The 16,928-nt window shown below is 42.2% G+C and overlaps 1 protein-coding gene across 1 annotated transcript; it reads left to right on the forward strand.

Annotated features, from left to right (window-relative positions):
• The first annotated feature begins 854 nt into the window (after positions 1-854).
• On the forward strand, positions 855-11,524 carry EEF2KMT (eukaryotic elongation factor 2 lysine methyltransferase). The gene is made up of 8 exons (XM_039349636.1): positions 855-1,052; positions 2,323-2,385; positions 2,896-2,976; positions 3,241-3,342; positions 5,153-5,286; positions 7,791-8,110; positions 9,367-9,516; positions 10,923-11,524. The coding sequence occupies exons 1-8, from the start codon at positions 855-857 to the stop codon at positions 11,021-11,023; spliced, it is 1,149 nt and encodes a 382-aa protein (XP_039205570.1). The 3' UTR covers positions 11,024-11,524.
• The last annotated feature ends 5,404 nt before the right edge of the window (positions 11,525-16,928 follow it).

A 16,928-nucleotide genomic window follows, 5' to 3' on the forward strand; every position in this document is an offset into this window, starting at 1 on the left:
ACTCCCTCTTTGTTGCAGCCCTTCAAATATTGAAATATTCAAATATCATATCACCCCTAATCCTTCTTTTCACTAGAATAGCCATATCCAATTCCTGCCACTGTTCTTCACGTTTTAGACTCCAGCCCCCTAATCCTCTTTGTTGCTCTTCACTAAACTCTTTCCAGAGTCTCAACATCTTTTTTTATATCGTGGCAACCAAAACTGTATCCTAAAGCAGTATCTTTATATGGGTTTAATAAGTATGTTTCTCTGCTTGTTGCCTTGATAATGGCAGACAACCCATTTCCTAGTCAGGCTGGGATCGCTCAGCTCTTTGATTGAAATGAAATCCAACATAGAGAAAAGTAAGGTGTTACACTTAGGCAGGAAAAACCAAATACACAGGTACAGATTAGGTGAAACTTGGCTCAAAAATAGTTAACTGGGCCAGGGGAGGCATGACAGCTGTCTTCCAAAATTGGAGGGGCTGCCACAAAGATCATGGACTCAACCTATTTTCCAAAGCACCAGAAGGCAGGACAAGAAACAACGGATGGAATCTAATCAAGGAGAGAAGCAACCTGGAATTCAGGAGAAATTTCCTGACAGTGAGAGCAATTAACCAGTGGAACGACTTGCCTCCAGAGGTTGTGGGTGTTCTATCACTAGAGACTTTTAAGCAGAGACTGGACAGCCATTATTTCTCTGATAGGCTGCAAGATCTCTTGCTTCAGCAGGGGGTTAGACTGGAAGACCTCCAAGGTCCTTCTGCGTTATTCCGTTATCCACCCCAAAACATCTCCAAGCTCAGTGCTGCGCTTGGAATGGACGCAGCCGCTTCGCCGCCCGCACACAGGCTTGCACCGTAGCAAATGCGCGCACACGCGTTCCCAAAGGCACACACGCCCGCGCCCCCGCCGCGGAACCTTCCCCCACCACACCTCCGGAAGGCCAAAGGCACGGAGGAGGAGCCGATGGAGGAAGGAGGGCAAGCCTTGGAAGGCAAGGCAGCGCTCGGCTTCCAGAGGGGCTTCCTAGCCGGGAAGCGCCTGTCTGAGCTTCCCTGGCAGGTGAGCGCAACGTAGCGCACAGCGGCGCCCGGGGGCGCTCGGTTGCACCAGCAGCGGGACGCCTTAGCGCTTATTGAGAGACGCGCGTTGGGGGGGGGGAAGAGAAGCGCTGCCGGAGGCGGAGCGTGCGAGGGGGAGGGACTTAAAATGTTACCAGATTTTTTTGGGGGGGGGGTGGAGAAGAGATTGCAAGTTAGGAAAGCGAGGAGGGGGCTGGAATCTTCCCTTCTGGATGCCTCCCCCCCCCCGTTTTATTAGCCTGCCAGATGCGCTGTTCATGCTGCAGTATCTAGAACTGCTGGGAATTGCGATCCCTGAACATCTGGATGGCATCGCGGGGCTTTTGCCCCCTGCTTTGGGCTTGACTTCAATCGTGGCTCGGAGGCGTGGAAAGGAGAATTCCTGATGCCTCGACTTAACAGTTCGTTTAGTGACCGTTGGAAGATACAACTGCACTGTCAAAAGTGGCTTCTGACACTTTTTCACACGTCCTTTGAAGCATTCCCACGGTCACCTGATCAAAATTGGGATGCTTTGGCAACCGACTCACATTTATGACGGTTGCCACGTCGGGGGGGGGGTCATATGATCCCCTTTGGCGACCTTCTGACAAGCAAAGTCAAGGGGGGAAGCCGGATTCGCTTAACGACTGGGTCACTAACTTTATCAACTGCAGCGATTCGCTTAACCACTGGGGCAAGAAAGATTGCAAAATGCAGCACAGCTCACTTAACGGCAGAAACTTTGGGCTCAGTTGTGGTCGTAAGGCGAGGACTACCTGTGTTGAAAATGAAATTTAGGCGGCTAGTCCCTCCCATCCTGCCTCTGGCTTTCGCTTCATCTCCTTGCCTTTCCCACTAACCACTTTGGCCCCCCCTCCAGTTAGTGCTAAATTGTGGGGGTGTTGCGGCTGAAAACCACGTGGCCTCACAGCATTCCCCCTTTTCCGCAAAAGAAAAGGCTCTCTGCACATGCTCGCAGCTACTGTATTCCTCTGCTCCCCCCCCTTTTCTCTGTTAACAGCTCTTCCCTGAGCTGAACCGAGAGAGAAGCCCCTAACTCCAGATTTCCATTTTTTCTGCCCTGCACAGATGTGATTTTTTTAAATAAAAAAAATGAAAAATCACTTTTAAAAAACCTTAGATTTCATAGAAGAACACAGAAATTGCTGATTGTTGCATCTAAAAAATAAAACGATGCTTCCACAAGCTATAATTCATTTAACCGCTTTTCCTTTCCATTAAATCGTACGTGTGGTTTGTTGTTCTAGAGCCTTGAAGAAATCTTGAAACATTCAAAGGATTCCTCTCCATTTTTAGCTATCCTGCAGAAGGTAAAGATTTCTTTGGAAAGGGGTCTTTATTTTTTCCACAATTTTCCCAGGAAAATTGATGGAGAAACTGAGGCGGTGGGGCTTTAAGGGGTAACCCCTAGTAAAAAAGGGGGTGCAAGTCATTCTTACATCACTGTTTTGCACCGATTATGCACAAACAGTATCGCGGCTGAGTTCACGCCTCCCTCAAAGCTAAGATGTGAAGTTTTTTTAGTTTTCTTTTTATGTGTTTTGTGGACATGGCCCTTGTAGTTTTGCAAATCTTGAGTTATAGCAATAGCAATAACACTTTGACTTGTATACCGCTTCACAGTGCTTTATAGCCTTCTCTGAACAGCTTACTCTGTCCACATATTGGGTTTTTTCTGGCAGACGTTTCATTACCCAAACAAGGTAACATTAGACCCTAGTTTGGGCAGTGAAACAGCCAAGCTCAGAAAGCACCAAGGACCCTCAGATGTGAGGTCATTTTTTTCATGTGGGCATCTGCTCTTGTTTTCCTTGTTTCAGACGGTGTTTCATCCACTCTGCTTGAAGTATCCTCCATCTGTTCAATACAGAAGACGGTTCTTATCAGAGCTGATCAAAAAGGTACGGTTGGGTTTGTAGAAACAACAACAACAATAATAATATCTACCAAGGCAAATAGGTGGGCGTGGAATGCTGCAAGTACATCAGATGGTTGAAGAAGAAAAAATGGCTGTGGAAGAATATCTGAAGGACAGTGATGAAGATGCACTGAAATTAGTACATCAGGAAGGCTTACTGACTACTGGACAGACCAAACTTTGTTTGTTTTCTGTCTGGATCCTCTTCCTAAATTAGCATCTCCTGCTGTCTTTTCCTTCATTGCAGCATGAATCGACATGCCCTGAGCCACTGGATCAACTCTACGAAGCCCTTGGGGATGTCCTAAAGACTGAAGAAACCACACATTGTTACAAAAACTACTTATTGGTAAGTAGGAAGTTTCTTGTTTTTTGTTTTTTTAAAAAAAAAAAATCAAGTGTGAACTGTGCAGCTGTCTTTAAATCTTCGGGCTCAGTCTTCATGTTCACCTTACAGTAGTGGCCAAAATTGTGGAAACCTTCTGGGGAAAGTGTACAGTAGAAATGCCACCTTTGGTTAAGTTTCCACCCAAAAAAAATTTCTTCTCATTTCTTTATAACTGTAGCCTTGTTCACTTAATAATACTATTTTACATCGCTTCCTGGGCGACCAATCAACTCTTTGCACCATGACTTTAATTTTATTACGTTTTACAAGCTCACTAAATGAAAGAATGCAAAAAAACCCAACCAACTTGATAGCGATCACACAACACACTGACAAATGTCCTCCTCTCAGCTTCAATACACGACATCCACCACTGGATCCTACTGTGATCTGATTGGCTCATTGCCAAACCAAGATGACACCTGATTGGCTCTCTAAACACTTGTGCTCATTGGCTACAATCGGATGAAGGAAAGCTACCTGAGGTCAACCTAAGCAAGTTGTGCTTCCTTTTTCTGGTTATTTGGCTATAATCTTTCATAGAATACAGTACAGATAATTGAACAAAGTATGTTACATTACATTCCTGATTAAATTATCTTTCCATTGATATATAATTTTATGGTATTACTCCCCCCAAAAAGTGGTGTAATTAGCCATCAAACCTCAAAAATACACTTTTCCCAAAAGGTTTCCACAATTTTGGCCACTACTGTACATGGATTCTGCTGGAACCTGGAGCCTAAGCTAGAAATCACAGCACACACTAAACTTACAATGGTTTTGTTAAAATTGTCTCTGTAGAGGATTATGGCCATAGCCTTAAAGAATATGTTCAGCAATGGTTAGGAAAACATGAGTTTAGCTCAGGAAAACAGGAAAGGTTGAGAAAGAAACTCAAGATTGACTTATTTTGAACCTCTTTTTTGGGTGTAAAAAGAGGGGGGAAAGAAAGAATCTCTTCCAAGTTTTGAAGATTTTGTCGCTGTATAGTAAAGTTAAGTTCTAATAGTGCTGTTTCCAGCTCTGGTAGATCTACCTCAGAGATCTACCTTGATACCGTATATATAAGCCTTGATAAGCCCATCCCATAAGCCCATCCAAATTACCGTATATACTTGTTACGGTATATATAAGCCTTGCTAAGTCTATCCCATAAGCCCATCCAAATTACCGTATATACTTGATACCATATATATAAGCCTTGATAAGCCCATCTGCAGACAAGCCCACCCATGAATGTTTAGCCAAAATTCCATGAAAAGCCGTGCCATCTACAGATAACCCAAGCCTTGAAATTTTTCTGTGTTTTTTTTTATTTCCACAGCTGGCTTAGCCACTCCAATCTTTACCGGATTCATGTTCTGTTAAAACCCAAGACATGAATTCTTCTGAAGATGCTAAAACCCTGCTCACTTGTTCCTAAGGAAGCAATTATATTTCTCCTCGCTTTCATAACAGGCTTCACAAAATTGGCTGCCATAAAACCCCAGAGCAGTTACCAGCCTCTAGCTAATTTGGGAAACAGAAGGGTTAGGCCTCCTAAATGCACAGATGGGACCCATCAGGGAACACCAGGGCAGAACGCCAGACTGGCAAACCAACGCTATCCCGGAAGAAGGCAGTGTCAACTCCCCGTTGTGCTGTTGCGGAGAAAACGGCGTAGATGTTTTGTACAACATCTCCAGGAATCTTAATTCAACTCAAGGGTGTCTTTCCCTTTATTGTCTCCAAATGGGATGGATCCTTCCTACCAATATGTTCCTCTCAGCCCTCAGGAGACGCCATTACGCTTCGTGAAAATGTGGCCATCGTTTCACAAGGAACAACAGGTCTGGTCACCTGGGACGCCGGTCTCTACCTGGCCGAATGGGCTCTGGAGAATTCGGAGGTCTTCAGGAGCAGGTACGGCTTCTCCATTTAGGCTTGAACAGCTTCTGCATCTTCAGCTTCTAAGTCCTTTCCACCTGTCACGTCAGACTCTGCGTCTATAGTTGCTCCTTTCCGTTTAAGTGTCATCTCGGCTTCTGCTTCTTCAGCACCTAACTCCCAGGTAGGCACCACCTTAGCCTTGGCCTGTCCAGGTTCTGCCTTCCTTTTAAGTGTCTCCTCAGCTTCTGCCTCTTTGACTTCTAATTTCTCTTTAGGTATCACATCAGCCTCTTCCCCTATAATTACTGCCTTCTGTTTAAGTGCTTTCTCTATTGACTGTCCTTTAAATGTCAACTCAGCTTCTGCTTCTTCAGCTTCTGATTCCCCTTTAGATACCACATCAGCCTCTACCTCTCCAGTTTCTGGCTTCCATCTCAAGGCAACCTTGCTTTCTGCCCTCTTCCCCTCAGCTTCTAATTTCCTTTCAGCTATCTCAGTGGTTCTCAACCTTTTTAATGCCGCGACCCCCAACCGGTTGTAAGTCGAGGACTACTCAACCAGTCGTAAGTCGAGGACTACTCGACTGGTGCAGCACCGTTTGCAGAATGGGACTTTTGGCGGGCTCAGCAGGGCAGAGACAGCCTGGATAATTCCTATTGGCTTTTGAAAGCCAATAGAATTAGACTCTATTCAAGAGAGTCTATTCTATTGGCTTTCAAAAGCCAATAGAATAAAAGGGAGGAGCACAGCTAAGGAAAAGGGGGGGGAAATGGCGGACTGCCTTGTTTGGCAACCCCCGTGAAATGGTCGTTCGACCCCAAATGGGGTCCCGACCCACAGGTTGAGAACCACTGAGCTATCTGATCAGATTCTGCCTCTATAGTTTCTGCTATTCCCTTAACTGTCACCTCAGCTTCTGCTTCTTCAACATCTAACCACCTTAGCTTTGACCAGTCCAGGTTCTGCCTCTCTTTTAAGTATCATTTCAGCTTCTGCTTCTTCAGCATATAACTCCAGTTAATGCTTAGTGTGAGCCCTTTGGGAAGATTGGCCTGGACTCGCTAAAAAGGGGGACCTGTTGGGGAAACTTGGCAAAGGATATACTTTTGGGATAAAATGGAAAGCAAATAAGCATCAAGCCCCCAGCGTGACGTGTGCTTTGGTTAATCTGATACAGGTGGTCCTCAGCTTACAACAGTTTACTCAGTGGCCGTTCAGTGTTACAACGGCACTGGAAAAAAGTCATTTATGATCGTTTTTTACACTCAAGGACCGCTGCAACATCTCCGTGTTTACGTGATGCAAATTCAGACATTTGGCAACTGGTTCGTATTTATGATCGTCACAGTGTCCTGGGATCACGTGATCCCCTTTTGCGACCGTCTGACAAGCAAAGTCAATGGGGAAGCCAGATTCACTTAACAACTGTGTTACTAACTTGATGACCGCAGTGATTCGCTTAACAACCGTGGCAAGAAAAGTCATAACACGGGGCAAAACTCACTTAACAATTGTCTCACTTAACGACAGAAAGTTTGGACTCAATTGTGGTCATAAATCGAGGGCCACCTGTACAGGTAATTCTCCGTTGACGACCGCAGTTGAACCGTGAATTGATAAAGTGAGTTGCACCCTATTTTACAAACTTTTTGTCGCGGTTGCGAAGCGAACTGTGATTGTTAAGCAAACCTAGACTTGGCTAGCTAGAGAAAAGAAGGAGTAGGAGTGACTTGAGAGCAGTATTCCAGTATTTGAGGGGCTGCCACAAAGAGGAGGGGGTCAACTTATTTTCCAAAGCACCAGAGGGCAGGACAAGAAACAACAGATGGAAACTAATCAAGGAGAGAAACAACCTGGAATTAAGGAGAAACTTCCTAACAGGGAGGACAATTAACCAGTGGAACGGCTTGCCTCCAGAAGTTGTGGGTGCTCCATCACTGGAGGTTTTCAAGAAGAGACTGGACAGCCACTTGTTTGAAATGGTATAGGGTCAGCTGCTTGAGCAGGAGGCTGGACTAGAAGACCTCCAAGGTCCCTTCCAGCTCTATTCCGATTCTGATTCATCTTCTTTCATTGACTTGAGAACATTCCATATGGTGATCCTGGGACAGTGCAACTGTCATAAAGACACAGCAGTTGCCAAGCAACTGAATTTTGATCACCTGACCGCAGGGCTGCTGCAATACTCCTACTGGTGAGGACCAATCATAACTCATTTTTTTTCCAATGCTCTTATAACGTTGAAGGGTTCTTAAACGGTTGTAAGTCAAGGAGTAATTTTGTTTCTGCTTTCTCTGAAAGGTGAAGCAGGTTGTATGGAGAACTTCTCCTTATTTTACGTATTTATTTATTCGATAGGGTAGGCTGAGCAATACTGACTGGGCCAAAGATGCCTAGTCAATTATCTAAGGATGGATTTGGACCAAGGCCATCTTCCTAGTTCCGTAACATTGAGAAGAACTGTGAAATGAACAATAGACCCGAAACTATCCCTTCATCCGTTTCGTTCCGTGTTCCTCCTCTTTCTCCTTCTTTAGAAGAATTCTGGAATTGGGAAGTGGGATTGGATTGACGGGCATTGCCATTTGCAAGGCTTGCCATCCGAGAGAATACATCTTCAGCGATCACCATGGGGGTGTCCTTCAACAGCTGTCTGAGAATGTCCAGCTGAATGGTTTGACTTTGCAGCCTGATTCTTGCAGCCACCGTGCAAAAGAAAGCTGCAATCATCAGGACCATCTCGATGATGACCTTGAAGATGAACATCAGGTCCGAACATCAGTAAAAGAACTAGACTGGAATCTCGTTTCCAAAGACGAGCTTGCGAAATTGCAAGCTGACGTCATTCTTGCTGCAGGTAACGGATGTCCTCAGATCAAATTTAGCTGGCTGAGTTAGGAGTAAATGCAAACATGTTCTACGCACGGAGGTTTTGGTACGTGGGTATCCCTATCAAGACTCTGGAAAGACTGCAGTGAAGAGCAACAAAGAGGATTAAAGGGCTGGAGACTAAAACATACGAAGAACAGTTGCAGAAATTGGGTATGTCTCATCTGGTGAAAAGAAGGACTCCTTAGTTCTAGCTTGCTTCTCTCCTTGATCAGTTTCCATCCGTTGCTTCTTGTCTTCTCCAAAGCACCTTAAGGTAGGACAAGAAGCAACGGATGGAAACCTAGAACTAAGGAGAAACTTCCTAACAGTTAGAACAATTGGAACAGTTAGAACAATTAACCAGTAGAACAACCTGCCTCCAGAAGCGGTGAATGCTCCAACACTGGAAGTGTTTAAGAAGAGACTGGACAGCCATTTGTCCGAAATGGTGTAGGGTTTCCTGCCTGACCAGGGGGTTGGACTAGATGACCTCCAAGGTCCCTTCCAACATCATCATCATCATCATCATCATTATTATTATTATTATTATTACCTCCTGGTATGGAAAAGATGGATAGATTTTATACAATATAAGTTGGATATAAAAAAATATTATTTAGTTTTTGAATAATTTATAATTAAAGTTTAAGATATTTCATAGATATTTTTTTTATCTTTTTTATTTTTTCTTTTTCTGTTTTTTCTTCTCTTTTTTCTTGTATTTTTTTTTTTATATATATTGTTGTTAATTATTTTATAATTTGTTTAATTAATGTATTTAGATTTGTTTATGGTTTATATGTGTTTTAAGATTTTTTTAAAAAATTTTTTAATCAAGCCTGTATTCAGCTCTGGGAAGATCGGGGAAGGGTAGGGGAGGGGTGGGAGGGTGTGGGGGAGGGAAATTTTTTTTTGTAAAACTTAAAAATTTTTAATAAAAAAAAAAAAGAAGAAGAAGAGACTGGACAGCCATTTGTCCGAAATGGTGTAGGGTTTTCTGCCTGACCAGGGGGTTGGACTAGATGACTTCCAAGGTCCCTTCCAACATCATCATCATCATCATCATCATCATCATCATCATCATTATTATTATTATTATTATTATTATTATTATCCCTATCCTATCCAGTGATCCACTCTCTCCAATCGATACCGCTTGTAATTTGCATTTTTTTAAAAAAAAAAAATTGCTACCTCATTTGTTCCATTTTTCTTCCCCCCCCCCCTTTAAATTCCTATCAGATGTGGTATACGATCCGGAGGTAAGCCAGCACTTGATTGGTGTCCTTCAAAAAGTTCCCCGGGACCGCAGGAATAGAGAAACACCTGACGTTTACATCGCCTTCAATATCCGAAACCCAGATACATATCGCGACTTCCAGATGCAACTTGGTAAGCGTCCCTGGATGGTGGTTGAGATGTGGGCTTGCTTCTCCATGGCCCAGAACCAAAGTTGAACATGAGAGAAATAAGCCTAGAATTTCTCAAGCGTGGCTGGTTTCTTAGGCCTGCTTTCACCCACGTTTTATTTCTTTAATTTATACCCCGCCTTTATTAGTTCTATAAACAACTCAGGGCGGTGAATGTAGCTAATACTCCTTCCTCTTTCTGTTTTTCCCACAAGCCAAACCTAGTGAAGTGATTTGGTTTGAGAGAGAGTAACTGGCCCAAGGCCACCAGCTGTGTGTTAAAGGCTTCCACCACTCTTGGCTGTCCCGTTTTTCAGAATAATGGACAAGCCATCATTGGCTTAACAACCGCTCGTTTAGTGACGGTTCAAAATTACAATGGCACTGAAAAAAGTGACTTAACGATTGTTTCTCACACTTAAGACCAGTGCAGCATCTGCATAGTAACGTCATCAAAATTGACAACTGGCATGCATTTATGACAGTTGCTATGTCCCGGGATCATGTGATCCCCTTTTGCGAACTTCTGACAAACAAAGTCAAGGAGGGGAAGCAAGACTCACTTAACAACTGGGTTAGTAACTTCACAGCTGCAGTGATTCACTTAACAACTATGGTGAGAAAGGTCATAACATGGGGCAAAACTCATTTAACAATCGCCTTGCTTCAGTCACAGAAAATTGGCCTTGATAAATCGTACATCTGAATTGTTTTTGCAATGTTTTTAACACACTGCAGGAAAATAGATAGGGAAATAAAATGCACAGGAAGCTTTAATATATTGCATCTACAAAGAACTCGTTTTTTTTTTTTTTTTTCAAAACCTGGACATTTAAAAATGAACCACTGTTGAGATTCGTGTTTTGGGTATGAAGATGTTTGCATACACAGCAGCTTTTTTGGGGGAGGGGGTCTTACCAGAGAGAGGGATAGCATTGCTAGGACTTCATAAAGCCAAAAAAGGAACGGCCGATTCCTACTTAATGTGCATTAGAAACTTGGTATCAAGGGACCAATTAACTTTCAGAGGAGTTGCATTTCCCATAAGCAAGATTCAGCCACGGAGAAAGTTGCCCAGAGTTGATGGAACTTTTTCTTATTTTGCTTGCGTATTCAAATCTGTGCGATTAATTTATACAGTCTTTTTGGCCAGGCTCCAGAGAAGCCACGTACATCTTGAGTAAGTATCGGGTTTGGAGATTGAAAAAAAAAAAAAAACTTTCTTCTTTGTGGCTGATTTATCAAAGTTGCTTTCAGAGCAATAAACAATTCTGGTCCATTCTGCAAATGAAACCAAATCATTTGAATTAGAAAAAACTAGGCAACGTGGAAATATCCCTACATTTAACCCTGTTTCTTCCTCCCTTTTTGTTTTTTTATTTTTTTCAGATAAAGTGGAGATTGGATGGCAAATAGTACCTACCTCTTGGAAGAATCTTTTTCCATATGACCAGCATGCAACTATAGTAATTTTAAGGCTGCATGTTTAAGAGTTTTCCCCAAAAACTCTTAGTTGGAAAGCTTTTCCCAAGTATTATGATTGGAAATAACTTTGGCCATCGTGAGCTGGTTTCGCTCTCAAGTGTCCACTGTTGGAAGCATCAAAATGTCTCTTATAGCTGCATTAAAAACGATTCACTTTTTTTGTTATAACCAATGGGTCTACAAGGGAGTTTCTTTCAGTCTTCTCAACTTTAAGACCAATTCCAAGAATTCCTCAATTTCTCAGCAACTTGAAGATGTGTGGTCATCAACTCCCAGAATTCATTGGGAAGTTGAAGTCCACACATCTTTAAAGTTGCCACAGTTGAGGAACACTGATGTACGAGATACATTACCGAAAACCTTTGTGTATTGTATTGTTTACACATTTAAAGTTACCTTCTTGCGATCTCAGAGAATGCTTCTAATCTGTCCTGTTTATATACTCACGCGAACGATGGAACTCGGAAGCTGTTATTTTTGGTATAATAAACACGAGGTTACCTCTGTTTTTGGATGTGTTTTTACTTCTGTCTGGGGTCTGTTGCCAACCCTGTCCACCTGGGAAAGTAGATCAGAGTAGGTAGTCGATTCTACAGAAATCTCAAATCTTTTTTATTGAGATTATTAGAATCTTGCATTGTGATGTTCTGTACCTTCCTTCCTTCTTCTCTCCTCCTCCTTATACTCCTGTGAATCGGGAAGCCATGGCGTGTCTACCTCAGCCACTTCCAAATGGTGTCTTGTTTCTGAGCGCTTAACAAGTTGATCGGTGTAACCCTTGTGTCTGTGTAACCTTTTCTGCACATTTCTGTCAAGGACACCTTCCTTCCTTTACGCACATTTTCTTGGTTCGCCATTCTAGAAGGTGCTTCTTGTAGGGTGAAGTTTTAACTTTGCAAAAGTTAAAGGTTTCAGAAGGAGCATTCCTTAGTTCTTTTCTGTGGGAGTGAAACAGGTAGCCAATATTAAAACAGAAAAGGGATTGATCTGATCTTGTCACATGAATATCTAAGCGTCCCCATCTTTTCCACCCAGCTTAGACTAATACCCACAGTCTTATCTAGTTTTATCCCCGTAACAACTTCTCAAGATAGGCGAGTCGGAGAAGGAGTAGCCTGCAGGAACTTACAAATCTATCTCCCCAGTCACAAAATAATTCCTGATATTTCTGCTTCTAGTTCACCCTCTAAACTTTTAATGGCAACAGAATGAAACAATAAATTGACCGAAAACACAAAGGCTTCTATCATGTATGTCTGCAAGAAAACAACCAGGCTCAGAGAGCACCAAGGACCTCCTACAGTTATCCACGTCCTTCTCTTTCCTCCACTCTCCAAACCCAACTCCCTTCTAGCACTGATGATGTTACTTAGTTGGGTCGTGAAACGTCTGCAAGAAAACAACCAAGCTCAGACGGCACCAAGGACCCCTCATTTCAGCCCTGAACTACAAATATTCTGTATCAGTACACTAACACAACTTGCACTACACCTTAAATTTGAGAAAATCCATTGCAACAGAGAAGGTATGGTCCTACAATATGGCAACATTGAATTGAAAGAATCTCCAATCGTATGAATGGACAGAAACTTGCAAAATATTAAGAGCTAATGGACTTTTTTTTTACAGATGCTTGCTTTGCACATACATACATGTACCTCCAGCAATGTATATTATTAGTAATTAATAACAACATCCTAATAGTGCACAATTTCACAAACTTCTACTACAGTTTGAAACCGGGAGAAAGCCTTAGCTGCTGAGCGAAAAATACCCCCAAATGAATTATAAATACGGAAGGGGGAAAAAAAATCCTACATTTTTCTCAATAGCTTTGCAGAAATTACATTTCAAGTCTGCATACTGTCGGCACTTATCCCAGTTAACATTTCCTACATAATAAAAAAGAAATTGAAATAAATGTTGGAGAGGTAGCAAGGGAAAAAAAAAATCCATTCTACCTATCCAGTGATGATCCCCAAACTTTTGTAAATTTGGGGATATGGTAGTGCAGACAATCCCGTTAATTATTAATCAAAGTAAAAAAGAAAACATCTTACAGCTTTTGTTATTATTATCTGTTAAGAATACAAATTTGAAAAGTAAGGCACGATTACCCTTGTTATTAATGCTGCTAGATTAGGAACAGAAAATGCTGGATATATCAAGAAGGGTCATCTTAGAAAAACTGGCATGATAAATATGGTCCATTGCCTTAACAGAAAAATTAACATATAAATTGAAACCAGTTAAAGAAAAATAAGAGAGAAAATTATTTCTCCACCTCCCCCCATATGGTCTGATTTCATATAATACTCTAATGATGAAAATAGTAATCAACCTATGTAATCAGCCATCTACATCCCATTATTTATATAGAAAATATAAATGTAAATTGACTACATATGCACTGTATATGAAGATTAATAGAAGCCTTGCTCTGTAAGATATTGATTTGAATCTATGAAATATCCTTCGTTACACAATGGCTAAAAGGCAGATTCCAGTGTTAATTCAAAATAAACCACCCAGCGTTAAAGAAACCTTGATGGTGGAACCAATGACCCAAAAAGTCCTCTTTATTCAAACTAATTGATATTCTGGATTCCTGTCCTGAGCAGATGGACCCAATATCATAGATCTAGGAAACATACTGCATGAATCCAACCATATACAGGAGTCCTTGACTTATCATTGGTTGCTTAGTGAATGTTTCAAGTAACGATGGACCGCACTGGAGTCCTTATGACCCACTTCTAGTTGAAGAAGTTCTAATGGCTGCCCTCCATGATCATGTTGAGTGCTCGGCAACCGCCCCACAATTACGGCTGTTTGTAGTGTTCCATGGCCACACGACTGCATTTTATGACGTTTGTGCCCCAAATCAGCATTTATTTTGGTTCATCTAATAATCCAGTGTTCCCTTAACAATCACCTCAAGAGAGGTCATAAAGTTGAGTCGATTGCGTGGGTAGCCCAGTTTATGACTGTCAACAACCTTAATGGGCCTTCTCCATTTCAATCATAACAGAATGACAGAGTTGGAAGGGACCTTGGAGGTCTACTAGTCCAACCCCCTGCACAAGCAGGAGACCCTGTCCCATTTCCAGACAAGTGGCTGTCCCATCTCTTCTTAAAAGCCTCCAGCGATGAAACACCCACAACTTCTGGAGGCAGGCCGTTCCACTGGTTGAGGACTACTTGAGTATCGGTCATACAGCAGGCAACTGACAAGAGTTCGATCCATTTTAGCAGTCCATTAGATGTAGGCTACAGGAGGACAGACAATCTTAGCATGACGAGAAAGCTAAATTGTATTTTGACCAGTGAAGGGAACTAGGCTAGGTCTCTAACCTATTGAAGAGAAGGATTAAGGGGGACATGAAGTTTTCCAATATCTGAGGGGCCATCAGAGAAGAGGGGGTTCTTATTCCCCAAAGCACCTGAGGGCAGGACAAGAAGTAATGGATGGAAGATCATTAAAAGAGAGAAGCAACCTAGAATCAAGGAGGAATTTCCTGACAGTGGGAACCATCAAAGGAATAGCTTGCCTCCCAGAGTTGTGGAGGCCCCATTACTGGAGGTTTTCAAAATTAGACTGGACAACCATTTGTCTGGGATGATATAAGATCTCCTGCTTTGAGCAGGAGGTTGGACTAGAAGACCTCCAAGGTCCCTTCTAAGCCTGTTATGTTCTGCGTTTTTCCATTAAGAAAAAGAGACAAGGGCAGTCAAAAATCCACATTCCTGTAAGATTTGCAGCTCAATCAGTCTATAGTGGAATCCAATCAGTCCTAGTGGATAACAAAAAAAATTCTGCTTTCTCTGTTCTTATTTAACTTTGCAACGAATTTAAATAACCGACAGTTCTGCTTCTTACGGTTTGCTGCAACAAAAGAACTTCTTCTACAAGCAAGGGGGAAAAAGCAATATTCTCAGTAAGGATTCAAGAACAAGAATTTGTAACTAAATGCCAACAGCCTTCCATGAATTATGCATCTTGGGTGAATAAGATATCTTTCAGTCTTATCCACTACAGGAGTGTTATATTCAATAGCTCTTTTTTCACCTAAAGACTTCAAAAAACAGAGATCAGCTTTTCAGATATCGGTCTTTCCATTAATAGAGATGAAAAAGCAGGCGATAAACCCCAATGAAAAGAATGTTTTTTATATAGAGTATAGTATTGCTGAGACAAACACGTTCATGCACGTAGCATTTGGCAGTTTGAAAGGAAAGGAAATTGCACGCACCATACATACATCTTAAAATATTTAAATATTTATAAGCTACCTTCCCCCCCCCCCAGTACAGATAAGCATTTAAATATCGACTTTTGGACATCTTATTTTCAAGTACTTTTTGTTTGAAAAATTCATTGTGGAAACTAAATGTTTTGCAAATACTTTTGAAGGTCACGTGAAGTGAGTAGGGTGATTTGGAACGGAATAAGACAACTTGCTACAACCGATTCCCCATGGCCAACTCAACAAGGCCAACTCAGGACAATTGAACAATTTATTTAAAACAAATTTTTAAAAAAGTCATTCTTGTCATTCGTATTTCATTCTGTCCCTTTTGCATCCTTTAATGATTCTGTTCCATTTCTTTGATATTAGTGTAACTCTTGTCCCGTAGCAAGTTGTCCCATGGTAAGTTGGCCATGAAGAGTTGGCCACAGCATGTTGACCATGGCAAGTTGGCTGTGGCAAGTTGGCCATGGAGAGCTAGCCACAGGCAAGTTGACCATGGCAAGTTGGCTGTGGCAAGTTGCCCCATGGTGAGTTGGCCACAGCAAGTTGGCTGTGGCAAGTTGGCCATGGCGAGTTGGCCACAGCAAGTTGACCACAGCAAGTTGGCTGTGCAAGTTGGCCATGGAGAGTTGGCCACAGAAAGTTGACCATGACAAGTTGGCTGTGGCAAGTTGCCCCATGGTGAGTTGGCCACAGCAAGTTGACCATGGCAAGTTGGCTGTGCAAGTTGGCCATGGAGAGATGGCCACAGCGAGTTGGCTGTGTTATCACAGACCCAATTCAGAAGTACGTTGCTCTGGCACTTAAGATTCTCAAGAAAAGTGATTTCCCCATTCCTGTTTTCGATTTAATCTACCTTTGCACATCCAACGGGAAGGAAATGAGTGGTGGCTCAACATCTGAAGAATGTTGGGTCCCCATCCAAAAGAATTATGATTATGAGGCAGCAAGCTGGTTCCCAGCAGGCAAAACCGTTGTTCCAATGCCAGTTGCAATTCAAGTACAGATAGTCCTCAGCTTAGCCCAGAATTTCTGTTGTTGAGTGAGACATTTTTAAGTGAGTTTTGCCCCATTTTACAAACTTTCTTGCCACAGTTGTTAGGTAAATCACTGCAGCTGATCAGTTAGTAACACGGTCAATAAGTCCCCATGGACTTTTTTCTTGTCAAAAGATGATCACATAACCCCGGGACACTGCAACCATCATAAATATGAGTTAGTTGCCAAGCATCTCAGTGTTGATCACATGACCATGGGGATGCTTCAAAGATCGTAACTGTGAAAGACGGTCATAAGTCACTTTTTCCAGTGCTGTTGTAACTTTGAAAAATCACTAAATGAACTGCTGTAAGTCAAGGACTCCCTGTATAAAGTTAATTTCCATCCATGAACTGGCACCTCAGTTTGCATAGAACAGTGTTTCTCAACCTTGACAATTTTAAGGCATGTGGACTTCAACTCCCAGAATTCCACAGCCAGCATTGCTGGCTGTGGAATTCTGGGAGTTGAAGTCCACATGCCTTAAAACTGTCAAGGTTGAGAAACACTGGCATAGAATGTGACCAATTAATGGACGAAAATAGGAAAGGACTGCGACCAAGCTTCATGTAGGGTTGTTTTTTTTTTTTTTGATTTAGCAAAATAAAATGTCATATTT

Source organism: Crotalus tigris, unplaced genomic scaffold, assembly GCF_016545835.1.
Source record: "Crotalus tigris isolate CLP2741 ecotype Arizona unplaced genomic scaffold, ASM1654583v1 scf7180000018301.7375997, whole genome shotgun sequence".
Lineage (NCBI taxonomy): Eukaryota > Metazoa > Chordata > Lepidosauria > Squamata > Viperidae > Crotalus > Crotalus tigris.

Excerpts from the sequence above, each read along its gene's own strand:
- EEF2KMT (XM_039349636.1), top strand. The coding sequence starts at position 855 with ATGCGCGCACACGCGTTCCCAAAGGCACACACGCCCGCGCCCCCGCCG. Across the intron at positions 1,053-2,322 it reads TGTCTGAGCTTCCCTGGCAG|AGCCTTGAAGAAATCTTGAA; the intron begins GTGAGCGCAACG and ends TTGTTGTTCTAG. Across the intron at positions 2,977-3,240 it reads TATCAGAGCTGATCAAAAAG|CATGAATCGACATGCCCTGA; the intron begins GTACGGTTGGGT and ends CCTTCATTGCAG.